Source organism: Salvelinus namaycush, chromosome 39 (assembly GCF_016432855.1).
Source record: "Salvelinus namaycush isolate Seneca chromosome 39, SaNama_1.0, whole genome shotgun sequence".
Lineage (NCBI taxonomy): Eukaryota > Metazoa > Chordata > Actinopteri > Salmoniformes > Salmonidae > Salvelinus > Salvelinus namaycush.
The window spans coordinates 20,684,670-20,701,835 of record NC_052345.1 but is presented as its reverse complement, the minus strand read 5'-3'; the positions used below and the strand labels follow the sequence as shown (position 1 = coordinate 20,701,835).

Below are 17,166 nucleotides of genomic sequence, written 5' to 3'. Positions count from 1 at the left end.
TATTGCATGCTGTACTTTGTACTAAAGTTATTTTTTTAAATCTAACACAGCGGTTGCATTAAGAACCAGTGTATCTTTCATTTGCTGTACAACATGTATTTTTTAGTAAAGTTTATGATGAGTTTTTTGGTTAGATTACGTGACTGTCCAAAATTTCTCTGGACAATTTGGTGCATTATGGCGCCGTATTCACAATGTAAAACCAGGATTTGTAGCTATTAAATATGCACATTTTCGAACAAAACATAAATGTTTTGTATAACATGATGTTATAAGACTGTCATCTGATGAAGTTGTTCAAAGGTTAGTGATTAATTTTATCTCTATTTGTGGGTTTTGTGAAAGCTACCTTTGCGGTGGAAAAATGGCGTTGTGTTTTTGGATATTGTGGTGAGCTAACATAAATATATGTTGTGTTTTCGCTGTAAAACACTTAAAAAATTGGAAATATTGGCTGGATTCACAAGATGTTTATCTTTCATTTGCTGTACAACATGTATTTTTCATAAATGTTTTATGATGAGTATTTATGTATTTCACGTTGCTCTCTGTAATTATTCTGGCTGTTTTGGTGCTATTTGTGACGTGGCTGCAATGTAAAACTACGATTTATACTTATAAATATGCAAATTTTCGAACAAAACAAATGTATTGTATAACATGATGTTATAAGACTGTCATCTGATGAAGTTGTTCAAAGGTTAGTGATTAATTTTATCTCTACTTGTGGGTTTTGTGAAAGCTACCTTTGTGGTGGAAAAATGGCGGTGTGTTTTTGGCTATTGTGGTGAGCTAACATAAATATATAGTGTGTTTTCGCTGTAAAACATTTTAAAAATCGGACATGTTGGCTGGATTCACAAGATGTTTATCTTTCATTTGCTGTATTGGACTTATGATTTCATGAAATTATATGATATCCCTGTGGCGCTAGGCTAGGCTATGCTAGTCAGCGTTTCTGATGAGAATGATCCCGGATCCGGGATGGGTAGTCCAGAAAGGTTTTAACCTGCAGGAATATTTTCACATTTCTATCTCATGGTTAGTTCCTAGGATAATGCAACTCATACATTTACATCTTTCAATACTTCTAAAATGGGGTACAGGTTTAAAATAATTACAGGTGCACCTTACTATCTTATACTATATCATAAATTGTCTTAGTAAACACAGATTCTAGTTCATCCAGTTCACACAGATAGCTGGCTCGCCCCTCTTTACACCTCCAAGGAGTCCCCCTCACACAGGAATACACACTCAGAGCCTACTGCCGCGGCCCTGTTTACACGTCCAAGGAGCCCCCCTCACACAGGAATACACACTCAGAGCCTACTGTCTCGGGCCTCTTTACACCTCCAAGGAGCCCCCCTCACACAGGAGTACACACTCAGAGCCTACTGTCTCGGCCCTCTTTACACCTCCAAGGAGCCTCCCTCACACAGGAATACACACTCAGAGCCTACTGACTCGGCCCTGTTTACACCTCCAAGGTGCCCCCTCACACAGGAATACACACCCAGAGCCTCCTGACTGGGCCCTGTCTACACCTCCAAGGTGACCCCCCTCACACTGGAATACACACTCAGAGCCTCCTGACTGGGCCCTGTTTACACCTCCAAGGTGACCCCCTCACACTGGAATACACACTCAGAGCCTCCTGACTGGGCCCTGTTTACACCTCCAAGGTGACCCCCCTCACGCTGGAATACACACTCAGAGCCTCCTGACTGGGCCCTGTTTACACCTCTAAGGTGACCCCCCTCACGCTGAAATACACACTCAGAGCCTCCTCACTGGGCCCTGTTTACACCTCCAAGGTGACCCCCCTCACACTGGAATACACACTCAGAGCCTCCTGACTGGGCCCTGTTTACACCTCCAAGGTGACCCCCCTCACACTGGAATACACACTAAGAGCCTCCTGACTGGGCCCTGTTTACACCTCCAAGGTGACCCCCCTCACACTGGAATACACACTCAGAGCCTCCTGACTGGGCCCTGTTTACACCTCCAAGGTGACCCCCCTCACACTGGAATACACACACAGAACCTCCTGACTGGGCCCTGTTTACACCTCCAAGGTGACCCCCCTCACACTGGAATACACACTCAGAGCCTCCTGACTGGGCCCTGTTTACACCTCCAAGGTGACCCCCCTCACGCTGGAATACACACTCAGAGCCTCCTGACTGGGCCCTGTTTACACCTCTAAGGTGACCCCCCTCACGCTGAAATACACACTCAGAGCCTCCTGACTGGGCCCTGTTTACACCTCCAAGGTGACCCCCCTCACACTGGAATACACACTCAGAGCCTCCTGACTGGGCCCTGTTTACACCTCCAAGGTGACCCCCCTCACACTGGAATACACACTAAGAGCCTCCTGACTGGGCCCTGTTTACACCTCCAAGGTGACCCCCCTCACACTGGAATACACACTCAGAGCCTCCTGACTGGGCCCTGTTTACACCTCCAAGGTGACCCCCCTCACACTGGAATACACACACAGAACCTCCTGACTGGGCCCTGTTTACACCTCCAAGGTGACCCCCCTCACACTGGAATACACACTCAGAGCCTCCTGACTGGGCCCTGTTTACACCTCCAAGGTGACCCCCCTCACGCTGGAATACACACTCAGAGCCTACGAGGTTTTGATAAAAACTCCCCTTTGCGTGTTTCGCTCACCTCTTTTGTTTAAACTATGTTCAAGATGTGGTATCCACTCGGCTCGCTGCATCTCAGATCAAAGGTGGGTCCATCGGCTCCTTTCCCGAAATGCGGTCTCCCTGAGATCAAGTTAGAGGGATCCCTCGTGCACCATTTACCCAGGTCGTTAGAAGCGGTTTCCAAGTCAAGATTCACATCCCCAAATGTGCTGGTTAATTTCTTTAATATCAAATGAGAGAAAACTTATCACACAAGTCAGAGTTATTCTTAAACTAAATCTTTATTCACTTAATAAGGGAGCAGGTCAATACAACGTACACATATAAAGAGAATCAATTGAGTGCTCTACGATAATGATGGCTGGTCAACCCACGGGACAAAAGTACAATGGTCTTTCATAGCCAAGATACACCCTTTTCAACCTACATGACGAACAACAGATGTATAGAACGGGTCACAAGGTTAAGATTTGTATGAAAGATACTTATAATTCTCAGCAGACAGTATCTGCTGTAAAAACAGCACTCTTTGTGTAGAGACCAGGGTCTGTCCCTGAGGTCATCTCTCCCTGATACCATATAGAACAGAAACATTAACTCATGCTCTGGAATGTGGTCTCTTTAGGTTTTATCACCCAAAAGACATTGTAAATCTCCTGTCAGTGTTATCTCCCAGAGGCCCATCCTAAGTAGAACACACAGACACAATAGTCATAAGAACCCTCTATTCTGTTGCATAAAACAACCATTTGATGCAATAAAAGTATTATAACATAATCTTGCAGTTTTGCTCTCAGTCTCCACTGAAGGTTGACTAGTAACAACAACTGGGACATAAAAGACACCCACCATGAGACCCACTAAATCTGCCCAAGAAGAGGCAAACAAAAGAACTGGTGTTACACATACTGACTAACGAGGTGAAACCAATCAGTGCGCCCTATGTGCTAACAAGCTATACGTGCTAAAGTCCAACCTCAAAACATAAATGGAAAAACCAAAGCCTGGAACACCTTTCCCCTTAAGACAACAAATAAATCCTATATTTTTGTTGGACAAGTTTGCTCACCACCAACAGAAAACAACTTCCATTTCTCAATATAATCAACTACAATGCTTCACCTTCTACAATATAAACATGGTGTCTACTGGCTGCAAACAATTAAAAACAAGAAAAAACACGTATTTCTAAATAATAATATACGATCGTATTATTTTTTTCTCCTTTTTCTTTCTATAGAATCCTAAAACTCACTAGCTTCTAGAACTCTCGTCTCCCAAAAACTCACTAGCTTCTAGAACTCTCGTCTTTCTAAAACTCACTAGATTCTAGAACTCTCGTCCCCTTGGAAAGAGCCCAAACTAAACTCATCACCAATACGGAAAAACGTGCAGTCAAAATAAATTGTGATCCATGGCAACGCACTGGCTAAACGCACAACTATGACTGCCCACCCTTGAGAAAATCAGCAACAAAGTTGTCCTTAACGCAGACATGTCTGATTTCAAGAGGAAACTCCTGCACTATCCGTAGTAACTTTCCACCTAACTGCAGAGCTTCTCTCTCTTTTCAGGGATCACTCAATAGGCATGTTGTTGGATCGGGGCCCAGTCCCCAATGTCATGCTCTAGTACATTTGGGTTGGCACATCTGAGAATTAACCCTGCTATTCTAAAAGAAGGGCAACAATGTCAATATAATTATACCCGAAAATTGTCAGTTGGTTGCATAAATAATTATGATTACTAAAAGTTACATGAATTGTAAATATGAACGATCAAAACCAAATGGACACCCCTTTGTTAATATGTATTGTCAATAATTAACTTAATGGTAAGGCATGGTATAATAAAAAAAAAAATATAATAATATTTGATTGCATAGTTTTATTTTCAACGTCTTTTCAATTACATTGTGCTAGGTGGGATAGCCTCAATGTCAAAACACAGTTTTAACGTGTCCAAATCAATAACCAATATGCAGAAACAGTTTGGGATAAATTGAAAACCTAAACATAACGTGCTATTTACACAAACATCTGCCACAATAATCATATTTCTTGTATTTTCTTAAACAAGCTCCTTATAAACTGCACAAGCAGCAATAAATCACTGATATCGATTAGGGGGGAAATCAGGTTGTTCGTGCTGTTGAAACTAACACAACTAACAAAATACATGGAAATGGGAGATATCGTTTACCTCACTGGTTAGAGGACAACCTGCAGAAGACAATCAGCTACATTGTGGAGTGATGCATGTAAATGTAGGGGTCGCTAAACAAAGGAACGCAACACTTTTTTGTCATAACTAATCGATATCATGTTGAAATCAATTGTGCGACAGGAGGGAGATGAGGTTGCACGTCCTGTTAAAACTAACAGCTCAAAAACCACATGGAATCTGGGAATAATGTGTACTTACTAAATCTCATAAATAGTACTCTTTCAATTCAGAGCCTGGATTTTCCCCCGAGGCTAATATCCATATCATGTTGAAATCAATAGAACAGGGGACAAACATTTAGGGTTCTACATTGTGACATCATTAAAATACTCCTTGTACAATGTTAAAACATTCTATATTGTGACATCATTAAAATACTCCCACTACAGTGTTAAAAACATTCTACATTGTGACATCATTTAACAACTGCTTCATGTATTTTCTGATGATTGGTCAGAGATCTTTTATCAGATTATGTCTGGTCACAGCTATAAGTTTCTCTCCTGTGTGTGTTCTCTGGTGTGATTTCAGGCTGCTTCGGTGAGCAAAACTCTTCCCACATTGATCACAGCTATAAGGTTTATCTCCTGTGTGTGTTCTCTGGTGCACTGTCAGAGAGCTAGATTGAACAAAACTCTTCCCACATTGATCACAGCTATAAGATTTATCTCCTGTGTGTATTCTCTGGTGCACTGTCAGAGAGCTAGATTGAACAAAACTCTTCCCACATTGATCACAGCTATAAGGTTTATCTCCTGTGTGTGTTCTCTGGTGCACTGTCAGAGAGCTAGATCGAACAAAACTCTTCCCACATTGATCACAGCTATAAGGTTTCTCTCCTGTGTGTGTTCTCTGGTGTAAAGTCAGAGAGACAGATGTAGTAAAACTCTTCCCACATTGATCACAGCTATAAGGTTTCTCTCCTGTGTGTGTTCTCTGGTGCACTGTCAGATAGCTAGAAGTAGTAAAACTCTTCCCACATTGATCACAGCTATAAGGTTTATCTCCTGTGTGTGTTCTCTGGTGGACTGTCAGATGGCTTGATGTAGTAAAATTCTTCCCACAGTGAGTACAGCTAAAAGGTTTCTCTCCTGTGTGGATCCTCTGATGAATTTTAATGTCTGATGAGGAGGTGAATCTCTTCCCACAGTCAGAGCAGCAGTGAGTTCTCTTCCCTGTGGATCTCTGCAGGTGTTTATTGAGGTGTTCTGACCCAGAGAGACTCTTCTCTGCCTCTACAGCATCATGAGGTTGTTGAGGCTCCCCAGAAGATCCACGATAGTCCCGTATCTCTCCTGTGTAAACAAAAGTCAGACAGATGATTAAAGGCCCAGAACAGCGGTAAATCCAGTGTAAAAGGTGATGCCAATAGTTATGGATGTACTATATCTGCCTGGAGCAAAAATGGTGAGCAAAGATTTTAGTTTTTCACAATATATTCTGAATGTGAATGGGGGAAAACTCAGGGGAGTAACCTCCATTTCCAGGTTGCTTATGAGTACATTTCACACTACTTTGGATTATAATTGTATGTTTCGTTTGAATGTCCTGTTTAATATAACGTTTGCTATAGTATTAAGAATTATGTGTAATTATTGAAGAATCACGTTAATGACAGTATCCATTTGGGTGTTGTCAAGAAAGTTAAGACTTTTTGTATTTCACCTTTATTTAACCAGGTAGGCCAGTTGAGAACAAGTTCTCATTTACAACTGCGACCTGGCCAAGATAAAGAAAAGCAGTCAGACAAAAAAAAACAGAGTTACACGTGGGATAAACAAACGTACAGTCAATAACACAATAGAAAAAACGATATACAGTGTGTGCAAATGGAGTACGGAGGTAAGGCAATAAATAGGCCATAGTAGCAAAGTAATTACAATTTAGCATTAACACTGGAGTGATAGATGTGCAGATGATGATGTGCAAGTAGAAATACTGGTGTGCAAAAGAGCAAAAAAAGAAAATAAAAACATGGGGATGAGGTAGGTAGATTGGGTGGCCTATTTACAGATGGGCTGTGTACAGCTGCAGCAATCGGTAAGCTGCTCAGATAGCTGATGCTTGAAGTTAGTGAGGGAGATATAAGTCTCCAACTTCAGCGATTTTTGCAATTCCTTCCAGTCATTGGCAGCAGAGAACTGGAAGGAAAGGTGGCCAAAGGAGGTGTTGCTATGCTGACCAGCGAGCTGAGATAAGGGGGGACTTTACCTAGCAAAGACTTATAGATGACCTGGAGCCAGTGGGTTTGGCAACGAATATGTAGTGAGGGCCAGCTGACAAGAGCATACAGTTCGCAGTGGTGGGTGGTATATGGGGCATTGGTGACAAAACGGATGGCACTGTGAAGGACTGCATCCAGTTTGCTGAGTAGAGTGTTGGAGGCTATTTTGTAAATGACATCACCGAAGTCAAGGATCGGTAGGATAGTCAGAACATCAACATCAGGGTACGGCTAAAGGCTATCAGAACTGGTCGTCTAGTGCGTTGTGAACAGAGAATAAAACGGGCAGATTCCTGGGTGTGGTAGGATAGATTCAAGGCATAATGTACAGACAGGGGTATGGTAGGGTGCGGGTACAGTGGAAGTAAACCTAGGCATTGAGTGACGATAAGAGAGGTTGCATCTCTGGAGGCACCAGTTATGCTCGGTGAGATCACCGCATGTGTGGGAGGTGGGACAAAAGAGTTCTCTGAGCCATGTTGAGTGGGACTAGGGGCTCCGCAGTCAAATAAAACAATGATAACTACCCTAAACAACAGTATACAAGGCAGATTGACATTAGAGAGACATAAAGCGAGGCATAAAGCAATCACAGGTGTTGATTGGGAGAGCTAGCTAAGACAACAACGGGTAAGACAACAGTTAATCAGCTAAGACAGCAACAGGTAAAATGGGAATGAATGGGCAGAGAGGGTCAGTTAACTACACACAGGGCCTGAGTTCGAGGCTGGGGCCGACAGAAACAAAATAAACAAAATGGAGTACCGTGATTAACTTCTTCGGGGTAGGGGGCAGCATTTTCACTTTTGGATAAATAGCATGCCAAAATTCAACTGCCTGCTACTCATCCCCAGAATATAAGATATGCGTATTATTAGTAGATTCGGATAGAAAACACTCTGAAGTTTCTAAAACTGTTTGAATCATGTCTGTGAGAATAACAGAACTTATGTAGCAGGCAAAACCCAGAGGACAAACCATTCAGAATTTTTATTTTTTTGAGGTCACTGTCTTTTCAATGGGTTTTCATTGGGACACCAGATTTCTAAGGGACTTGTTTGCAGTTCCTACCGCTTCCACTGGATGTCACCAGTCTTTGGAAATTGGTTGAGGTTATTCCTTTGAGTAATGAAGAAGTACGGCCATCGTAAATGAGGGTCACTTGAAGTAAATTGTTTGAGAGAGGCACATTACCAAAAAAGTTGCATCAGTTTGTTTTCTTTTTGTATTAAACACAGATCATCCGGTCTTCAAATTGATCGATTATTAACGTTTAAAAATACCTAACGTTGTATTACAAAAGTAGTTTGAAATGTTTTGGTAAAGTTTACATGTAACTTTTGATATATTTTGTAGTGACGTTGCGCAAGTTGGAAGCTGTGTTTTTCTGGATGAAACGCGCCAAATAAATTGACATTTTGGATATATATCGACGGAATTAATCGAACAAAATGACCATTTGTGATGTTTATGGGACATATTGGAGTGCCAACAAAAAGGTAAGGCATGAATTATATATTTTATTTCTGCGTTTTGTGTCGTGCCTGCAGTGTTGAAATATGCTACTCTCTTTGTTTACTGTTGTGCTATCATCAGATAATAGCATCTTATGCTTTCGCCGAAAAGCTTTTTTGAAATCTGACATGAGATTGAAATATATTGCAATACATACAAAAAAAGATGAAAAAAACATAACATTTACAACAAACATGTCTTACTGCTACGCCATCTTGGATTACAAGATGACTCTGTTAAAAACCATTGGATTGAGCAAACTGTAAAATTATTTAATATTTCTGTGCCCATGAAAACTGTTTTCCTAGCGTAACATAAGGAGCCACTAAATGACAGCAAGATCCAGTATTATGACTATAACTACTGTTCCCCGAAGGAGGGAAACTAGTACAACATACTATTAAATTCACGCCTCGCTGGAAGCCCCGCCTTCTACAGGTGATGAGCGTGAGGCTCGGATTTATTCCTTAAATAAAATACCGCTCTTTACCGACCCAGGAAGGGGTGGGGCCAAACAGGTGTTGTACCTCATTTCCCTCCTTCAGGGAACAGTAATTATAGTGTTAGGTTCTCAATTTTCAGAGTAAATAACTCACGGACACTAGAGAAGCTTAACCAAGTTTAATTCTTCCCAAAGGGTTGTTACAGCTGTAATTCAGACTAAAACATGTTCTCACCATCACAAGGATATATACCCCACTTTGGACACTCCTCCTTCTCTCCAATCCTTACATCTCCTGGTTCAACAGGAAGAGGGTAACAGGATACTAAACTAGAGGTCGACCGATTAATCGTTTTTGGACACCGAATTGGCAGATTTTTTTACACCTTTATTTAACAAGGCAAGTCAGTTGAGAACACATTCTTATTTTCAATGACAGCCTAGGAACGGTGGGTTAATTGCCTTGTTCAGGGGCAGAACGACAGATTTTTACCTCGTCAGCTCGGGGATTCTTTTTTTGCAATCTTCCGGTTACTAGTCCAACGCTCTAACCACCTGCCTTACATTGCACTCCCCGTGGAGCCTGCGTGGCAGGCTGACTACCTGTTACACGAGGGCAGCAAGAAGCCAAGGTAAGTTGCTAGCTAGCATTAAACGTATCTTATTTAAAACAATCAATCTTAACATAATCACTAGTTAACTACACAAGGTTGATGATATTACTAGTTTATCTAGCGTGTCCTGCGTTGCATATAATCGATGTGCCTACTTCGACAAACGGTGATGATTTAACAAGCGCATTTGCGAAAAAAGCACCGTCGTTGCACCAATGTACCTAATCATAAACATCAATGCCTTTCTTTAAAATCAATACACAAGTATATATTTTTAAACCTGCATATTTAGTTAATATTGCCTGCTAACATGAATTTCTTATAATTAGGGAAATTGTGTCACTTCTCTTGCGTTCCGTGCAAGCAGTCAGGGTATATGCAGCAGTTTGGGCCGCCTGGCTCATTGCGACCTGTGTGAAGTCCATTTATTCCTAACAACGGCCGTAATTAATTTGCCAGAATTGTACATAATTATGACATAACATTGAAGGTTGTACAATGTAACAGCAATATTTAGACTTAGGGATGCCATCCGTTAGATAAGATACGGAACGGTTCCGTATTTCACTGAAAGAATAAACGTTTTGTTTTCGAAATGATAGTTTCCGGATTCGACCATATTAATGACCAAAGGCTCGTATTTAGGTGTGTTATTATGTTAGAATTAAGTCTATGATTTGATAGAGCAGTCCGACTGAGCGATGGTAGGCAGCAGCAAGCTGGTAATCATTCATTCAAACAGCACTTTCGTGCATTTGCCAGCAGCTATTGCGCTGTTTATGACTTCAAGCATATCAACTCCCGAGATAAGGCTGGTGTAACCGATGTGAAATGGCTAGCTAGTTAGCGGGGTGCGCGCTAATAGCGTTTCAAACGTCACTCGCTCTGAGACTTGGAGTAGTTGTTCCCCTTTTTCTGCATGGGTAACGCTGCTTCGATGGTGGCTGTTGTCGATGTGTTCCTGGTTCGAGCCCAGGTAGGAGCGAGGAGAGGGACGGAAGCTATACTGTTACACTGGCAATACTAAAGTGCCTATAAGAACATCCAATAGTCAAAGGTATATGAAATACAAATCGTATAGAGAGAAATAGTCCTATTATTCCTATAATAACTACAACCTAAAACTTCTTACCTGGGAATATTGAAGACTCATGTTAAAAGGAACCACCAGCTTTCATATGTTCTCATGTTCTGAGCAAGGAACTTAAACGTTAGCTTTTTTACATGGCACATATTGCACTTTTACTTTCTTCTCCAACACTTTGTTTTTGCATTATTTAAACCAAATTGAACATGTTTCATTATTTATTTGAGGCTAAATTGATTTTATTGATGTATTATATTAAGTTAAAATAAGTGTTCATTCAGTATTGTTGTAATTGTCATTATAACAACAACAAAAAACAATTTTTTTTTTTTTTTTTTTTATAAAATCTGACAATTATTCAGTATCGGCTTTTTTTGGTCCTCCAATAATCGGTATCGGCGTTGAAAAATCATAATTGGTCGACCTCTAGTGGAAATATTATAAAATACCTGATTACTTTATTTGCACAAATATCCAACAGCTGTGTCTGTCCGAACTCACTGACAGCAGGAAAATGTTTCAAGTTTGTTGTAGACAGGTCATGTGCAGCCAATGTGATTTATAGGATATTTATTTTTATCAGGATATTTTCTACCTGCAGGCTGCAATGCTTTAATTTGTTGGCTTTATGTAGGCTATATTTACATATATGGCAATAAAAGTTATTTATAGATTTGTATAATTTTCATTTAGATAGAATGTGGATTAATCACAGACAATGATTTTGAGATACTATTATAAATTAAATGAAACTGTTTTGCAGGACGCTCTAGTAGGGTTGATCTGAGCATTGTGACCTCACAATGGCAGTCAAGCACCCAAGCTAACTGGCTCTCGGAGCCACTGGCCGCTCTGGCCGAGGAGTTGGGTTGATTTGACCGCTCTGACCTCAGCTTGCTAGCTACTTCCAGACACAAATGAGAGAAAACTTCACTCTTACCATTTCACTCGCCCTAGCAAAGCTGGTTAGGCAGTTTTCATGTAATCCAGAACGTTGCTGACTAACTATCCTGCTGGCACCAATTGAATAACATTTTTTTTGCCTTCGATTACTGACTCCTGGACATATTCAACGGGTGTTGAGCGCTAGTAAATTCATTATTCTGCTCTCTGGTACTCAGACAAGAGTGCTCTGAAATCAGAGTAGAGAGCCAGAGCGAATTTATGAAAGCACCCGAATGTCCATTGAGAACGACTATACCATTTAGCTAAGCTAAGAATGACGGGAATAATCAAGTCAATAAACGTTGGGTAGTTAGTTAGAATATAGTTCATATACCGGCAAGTTTGATGTATAAGTAGCCAACTAACGTTAGGTAGCTAGTTAACATACCGGTACATACTGCTGTAATGATATGTTATGTGGTTCGTAAGGACAGTGTAGTTAACATACCAGTACATACTGCTGTAATGATATGTTATGTGGTTCGTAAGGACAGTGTAGTTAACATACCGGTACATACTGCTGTAATGATATGTTATGTGGTTCGTAAGGACAGTGTAGCTAACATACCGGTACATACTGCTGTAATGATATGTTATGTGGTTCGTAAGGACAGTGTAGTTAACATACCGGTACATACTGCTGTAATGATATGTTATGTGGTTCGTAAGGACAGTGTAGCTAACATACCGGTACATACTGCTGTAATGATATGTTATGTGGTTCGTAAGGACAGTGTAGCTAACATACCGGTACATACTGCTGTAATGATATGTTATGTGGTTCGTAAGGACAGTGTAGTTAACATACCGGTACATACTGCTGTAATGATATGCTATGTGGTTCGTAAGGACAGTGTAGCTAACATACCGGTACATACTGCTGTAATGATATGTTATGTGGTTCGTAAGGACAGTGTAGTTAACATACCAGTACATACTGCTGTAATGATATGTTATGTGGTTCGTAAGGACAGTGTAGTTAACATACCGGTCGGTACATACTGCTGTAATGATATGTAATGTGGTTCGTAAGGACAGCGTAGCTAACATACCGGTACATACTGCTGTAATGATATGTTATGTGGTTCGTAAGGACAGTGTAGTTAACATACCGGTACATACTGCTGTAATGATATGTGGTTCGTAAGGACAGTGTAGTTAACATACCGGTACATACTGCTGTAATGATATGTAATGTGGTTCGTAAGGACAGTGTAGCTAACATACCTTTACATACTACTGTAATGATATGTTATGTGGTTCGTAAGGACAGTGTAGTTAACATACCGGTACATACTGCTGTAATGATATGTAATGTGGTTCGTAAGGACAGCGTAGCTAACATACCGGTACATACTGCTGTAATGATATGTTATGTGGTTCGTAAGGAGAGTGTAGTTAACATACCGGTACATACTGCTGTAATGATATGTTATGTGGTTCATAAGGACAGTGTAGTTAACATACCGGTACATACTGCTGTAATGATATGCTATGTGGTTCGTAAGAACAGCGTAGCTAACATACCGGTACATACTGCTGTAATGATATGTTATGTGGTTCGTAAGGACAGTGTAGTTAACATACCGGTACATACTGCTGTAATGATATGTTATGTGGTTCGTAAGGAGAGTGTAGTTAACATACCGGTACATGCTACTGTAATGATATGTTATGCGGTTCGTAAGGACAGTGTAGCTAACAAATTACCATCAGTTAACTTATTTGAAAAGCCATTATTTTATTACAATGCTCAACATTTTCTTAACATTTGTCATAATTAGTTAAAGAAATGAATTTGTATCGGCTCTCGTCTGACTTGCATATTTTCCAACATTTTCTTTGATTCTGAAAGAATTGTGAAGCCACGACCATTTTCTTTAGAATTGCACTGAAATAGTGTCCACTGCTCGTATACTTCGTATTTTGGCAAATGTAGTACAACATCCAGGAACCTTTGGCATACTATGACCAACAAGCATACTATATACTCTATTTACGTCACAAATAGTACGGTTAGTATTCAAACACAGCTCAGGTCTCTGGGCTGCCATTTTGCTTCTGTTTAAATCCTAGGTTTTAAAAAATCTACAAATCAATCAACCAATCTGCAGTTCAAACAATAACAAATCTGTCATTCCACCACTGTTTTGGTAATAAGATGATTATGGGGCTGGGGACATTTAACTACTCTCAAATTCATAGACAGACCTATGGATGCAAGGACTGACCATCCATGATAACAACATTATAGTTTTAACCATGTTGAGGCTATACAGTGTTGGTTTACATTGTTTCTAAACATTGGAGTAAAAAAAGCTTATTTGGGGTTCTGATGTGGTACAACAGTTGAACTAAGCTCATGAGACATGTGTTATATTCTTCAAGAATCAATGGCTATAAATAAATAATTTAAAAGTCACAATATGGATGTAACAATTGCAGATTTCTCCTTTAATACCAAACATCAGTTCAACAACTATTTAAAACAGTTACTTACTAGTGTTAACCAGGGCACGTTCATCGTTAGAACCATCGGATGCCTTAAGATGCCTTTGGGAAACTTGGCCCAAATATCCAGTTTCCTCCTCTTCTTCCTCCTCATTTTTGGATGTGACAGTCATCTCCCAATCCTCCTCTTTCACTCCAAAAACTGAATTTTCCTCTTTCTCTTCCTCCTCTTCTTTTACTGTAACATCCTCCTCCTCTTTCACTCTGAACGCGTCTTCCTCTTCTTTCACTGAAACGTCTTTCTCTTCTTCTTTCACTTCTTTAACAGGAGAGTAGCTTAGTGACCTCATGTTCGGGGATGTTAGCTAGCTAGGCTAGTGCTAACTTAACCAGCCCGCTAGCTGACCAAAAACAACGAAGTAAATATGAAATTAAATCGGATAATTAACTAGACAACAGAAGTGGGTTTAAAACAAAGTGACTAATATACACGAAAGCGTCTAAAGAGCTTTATTGGTTCGGCTAGTTTGTCTAGCAAACTACCGAGGTGGCTGACTGTTGCTGCTGTTGAAAGAAGCGTTCCGTCCACTAGATTATACGTCACACTAACAGCATTGCCTTAAAGTCGCAGACCGCCATCTGTTGACTGGAGTGGGTAACGCAGTAGAGTAAAACGTATATTTAAAATGTGCAGACAAGTTCAATGCAGGAAGCATGAGTTTTTGGTCCCGGGGATAGAAATGTATAAAGTTGACATTACATCATAAAATCCACCTTTTACATCATACATTAGCAATCTATGTTCTAGTAACTACTGTTGTTGGTTTGGTGTCAAATAAGCCTCTTTATATGTTATTTGCTGAATCTCAGTTTTCCATGTGGGTTTTATGCTAAAGTTCCCTCTTTCAAGTTGGAAGCTAACTGGAAAATCTAATCAAATCAAAAATCAAATTGTATTGGTCACGTACACATGGTTAGCAGATGTTAATGTGAGTGTAGCGAAATGCTTGTGCTTCTAGTTCTGACAGTGCAGTAATATCTATCAAGTGATCTAACAATTCCCCAACAACTACCTAATACACACAAATCTAAAGGGGTGAATGAGAATATGTAAAACCTAGACTATGAACTTGCCAGGATTCGGTCATAACTCTTGCCACATAAGCTGGGGAAAGTGTACATACACTGTACAGCGAAACAGGCTACAGTAACGTAACCATAATACATCCATGAACATAACACAGTAGCCTGTGTGACGCAGCACAGGAAATGACAAAGATCATTAGCACCATTAGTACCAGCATTACAAGTTACAATAACATACAGCTCTGTGAAAAATTAACAGACCACTCCAAATTAACAAACTACTCCAAATTAACAAACTACTCCAAATTAACAAACTACTCCAAATTAACAGAACACTCCAACTTAACAGACTACTCCAAATTAACAGACCACTCCAAATTAACAGACCACTCCAAATTAACAGACCACTCTTAATTATTTACAGAGCTGTATTAATGTAGAATGTAGCCTACTGCTACACTAATGATAGTATGATAACAGACTATTTTCTTTGTAAAGGTGGAGAAGGAAGCAGCAACAGCACTAGAGCTTCAGGTGCTCCTGCAGAATTGGAGATGGTGGTCAGTTCAGAGTCAGACTCAGAGCAGGAACCTTCAGGTGCTCCTGCAGAACTGGAGACGGTGGTCAGTTCAGAGTCAGACTCAGAGCAGGAACCTTCAGGTGCTCCTGCAGAACTGGAGACGGTGGTCAGTTCAGAGTCAGACTCAGAGCAGGAACCTTCAGGTGCTCCTGCAGAACTGGAGATGGTGGTCAGTTCAGAGTCAGACTCAGAGCAGGAACCTTCAGGTGCTCCTGCAGAACTGGAGATGGTGGTCAGTTCAGAGTCAGACTCAGAGCAGGAACCTTCAGGTACAACTTCAGAGCACAAACCTAAACATGGAGGCTATGATTTTACATTCATATGTGCTTTATTTATGAGATTATCAGTAGGACTGTAATCGGGAGGCATACAATCGATGACTGCACAAGTAATACACGTTTAAATTTAGGTTATTTACAATGTTAATCTCATTCTTGTCATGCCTGCTCCCGCTCTTCCTCCCCAACATTACGCCCTTAAGCCACTTTCAGTACGCACACCTGCCTTTCCCCGTCACACGCATCAGCGCTCATTGGACTCACGTGGACTCAATTACTTGTGTAATTTCCTTCCCTATAACTGTCTGTTTCATAGCTCTGTTCCCTGCTTCGGGATTGTTTGTCATAGTTCTTGTTTATCCTACGCTGTTCCTGTTGTGTTCTTTGTCCGTTCCAGAATAAATGTTTGACCCCCGTGCCTGCTTCTCCTGTCCGGCGTCAGTCCTTACAATTCTGCAGAGCAACCAGATGTGCAGAGAGAGAGAGAGAGAGAGAGAGAGGTTCAGAGCCCAGTACAGGGAAAATAAAGGTACAGAGTGGCACTGAAAATCATTTTGCCCGTCCTCAGTCCAAGGATTTTGACTTATTTTTTCAGTATCACCCAAAACAACCCCTCAAAGAGTCATTCCCAATATATTCCACTCCAAAGATGGAACAAACAGAAAATGGCTGACCTACAATGAAGTAACTCACTCCTTGTTCTGCTCAGTATGTCTTGCATTCACAAAACCTTCAGCCAGTGATATTGCATTTGTCAAAGGAGGCCTGGAAACATGTCCATCAGAGAGTACAGGAACATGAGAGAAGCAAGACCCATAGAGAACGTGCAGAAGCCTTTTTCCTCAGAGCCAGCAAAGCAGACATCCGTACCCTTCTGAGTGATAATGTCTGTTCAACGAGAACAGGTCAGAAAGAGGAGGCAGGTCATGGAAAGTGTGATTGTTGTAGTTAAAGTTATTGGTAAATGTGGGCGTAGCTACAGAGGACACAGACACGAAGCTGCATATAACTTGGAAAACATGGCCGTCAATCACGACACGTTTCTTGAG

The 17,166-nt window shown here is 40.7% G+C and overlaps 1 protein-coding gene across 1 annotated transcript in view; it reads right to left on the bottom strand.

The window, feature by feature from the left end:
* The window catches only part of LOC120032553 (zinc finger protein 2 homolog), a gene marked incomplete at both ends in the record, with an annotated part of 39,227 nt that extends 33,159 nt beyond the window's left edge, over positions 1 to 6,068 (bottom strand). Inside the window, one exon of the mRNA XM_038978695.1 lies at positions 5,429 to 6,068. Coding sequence (XP_038834623.1) covers positions 5,429 to 6,068 — 640 coding nt within the window. The remainder of the gene's footprint in view (positions 1 to 5,428) is intronic.
* Positions 6,069 to 17,166: the final 11,098 nt, after the last annotated feature.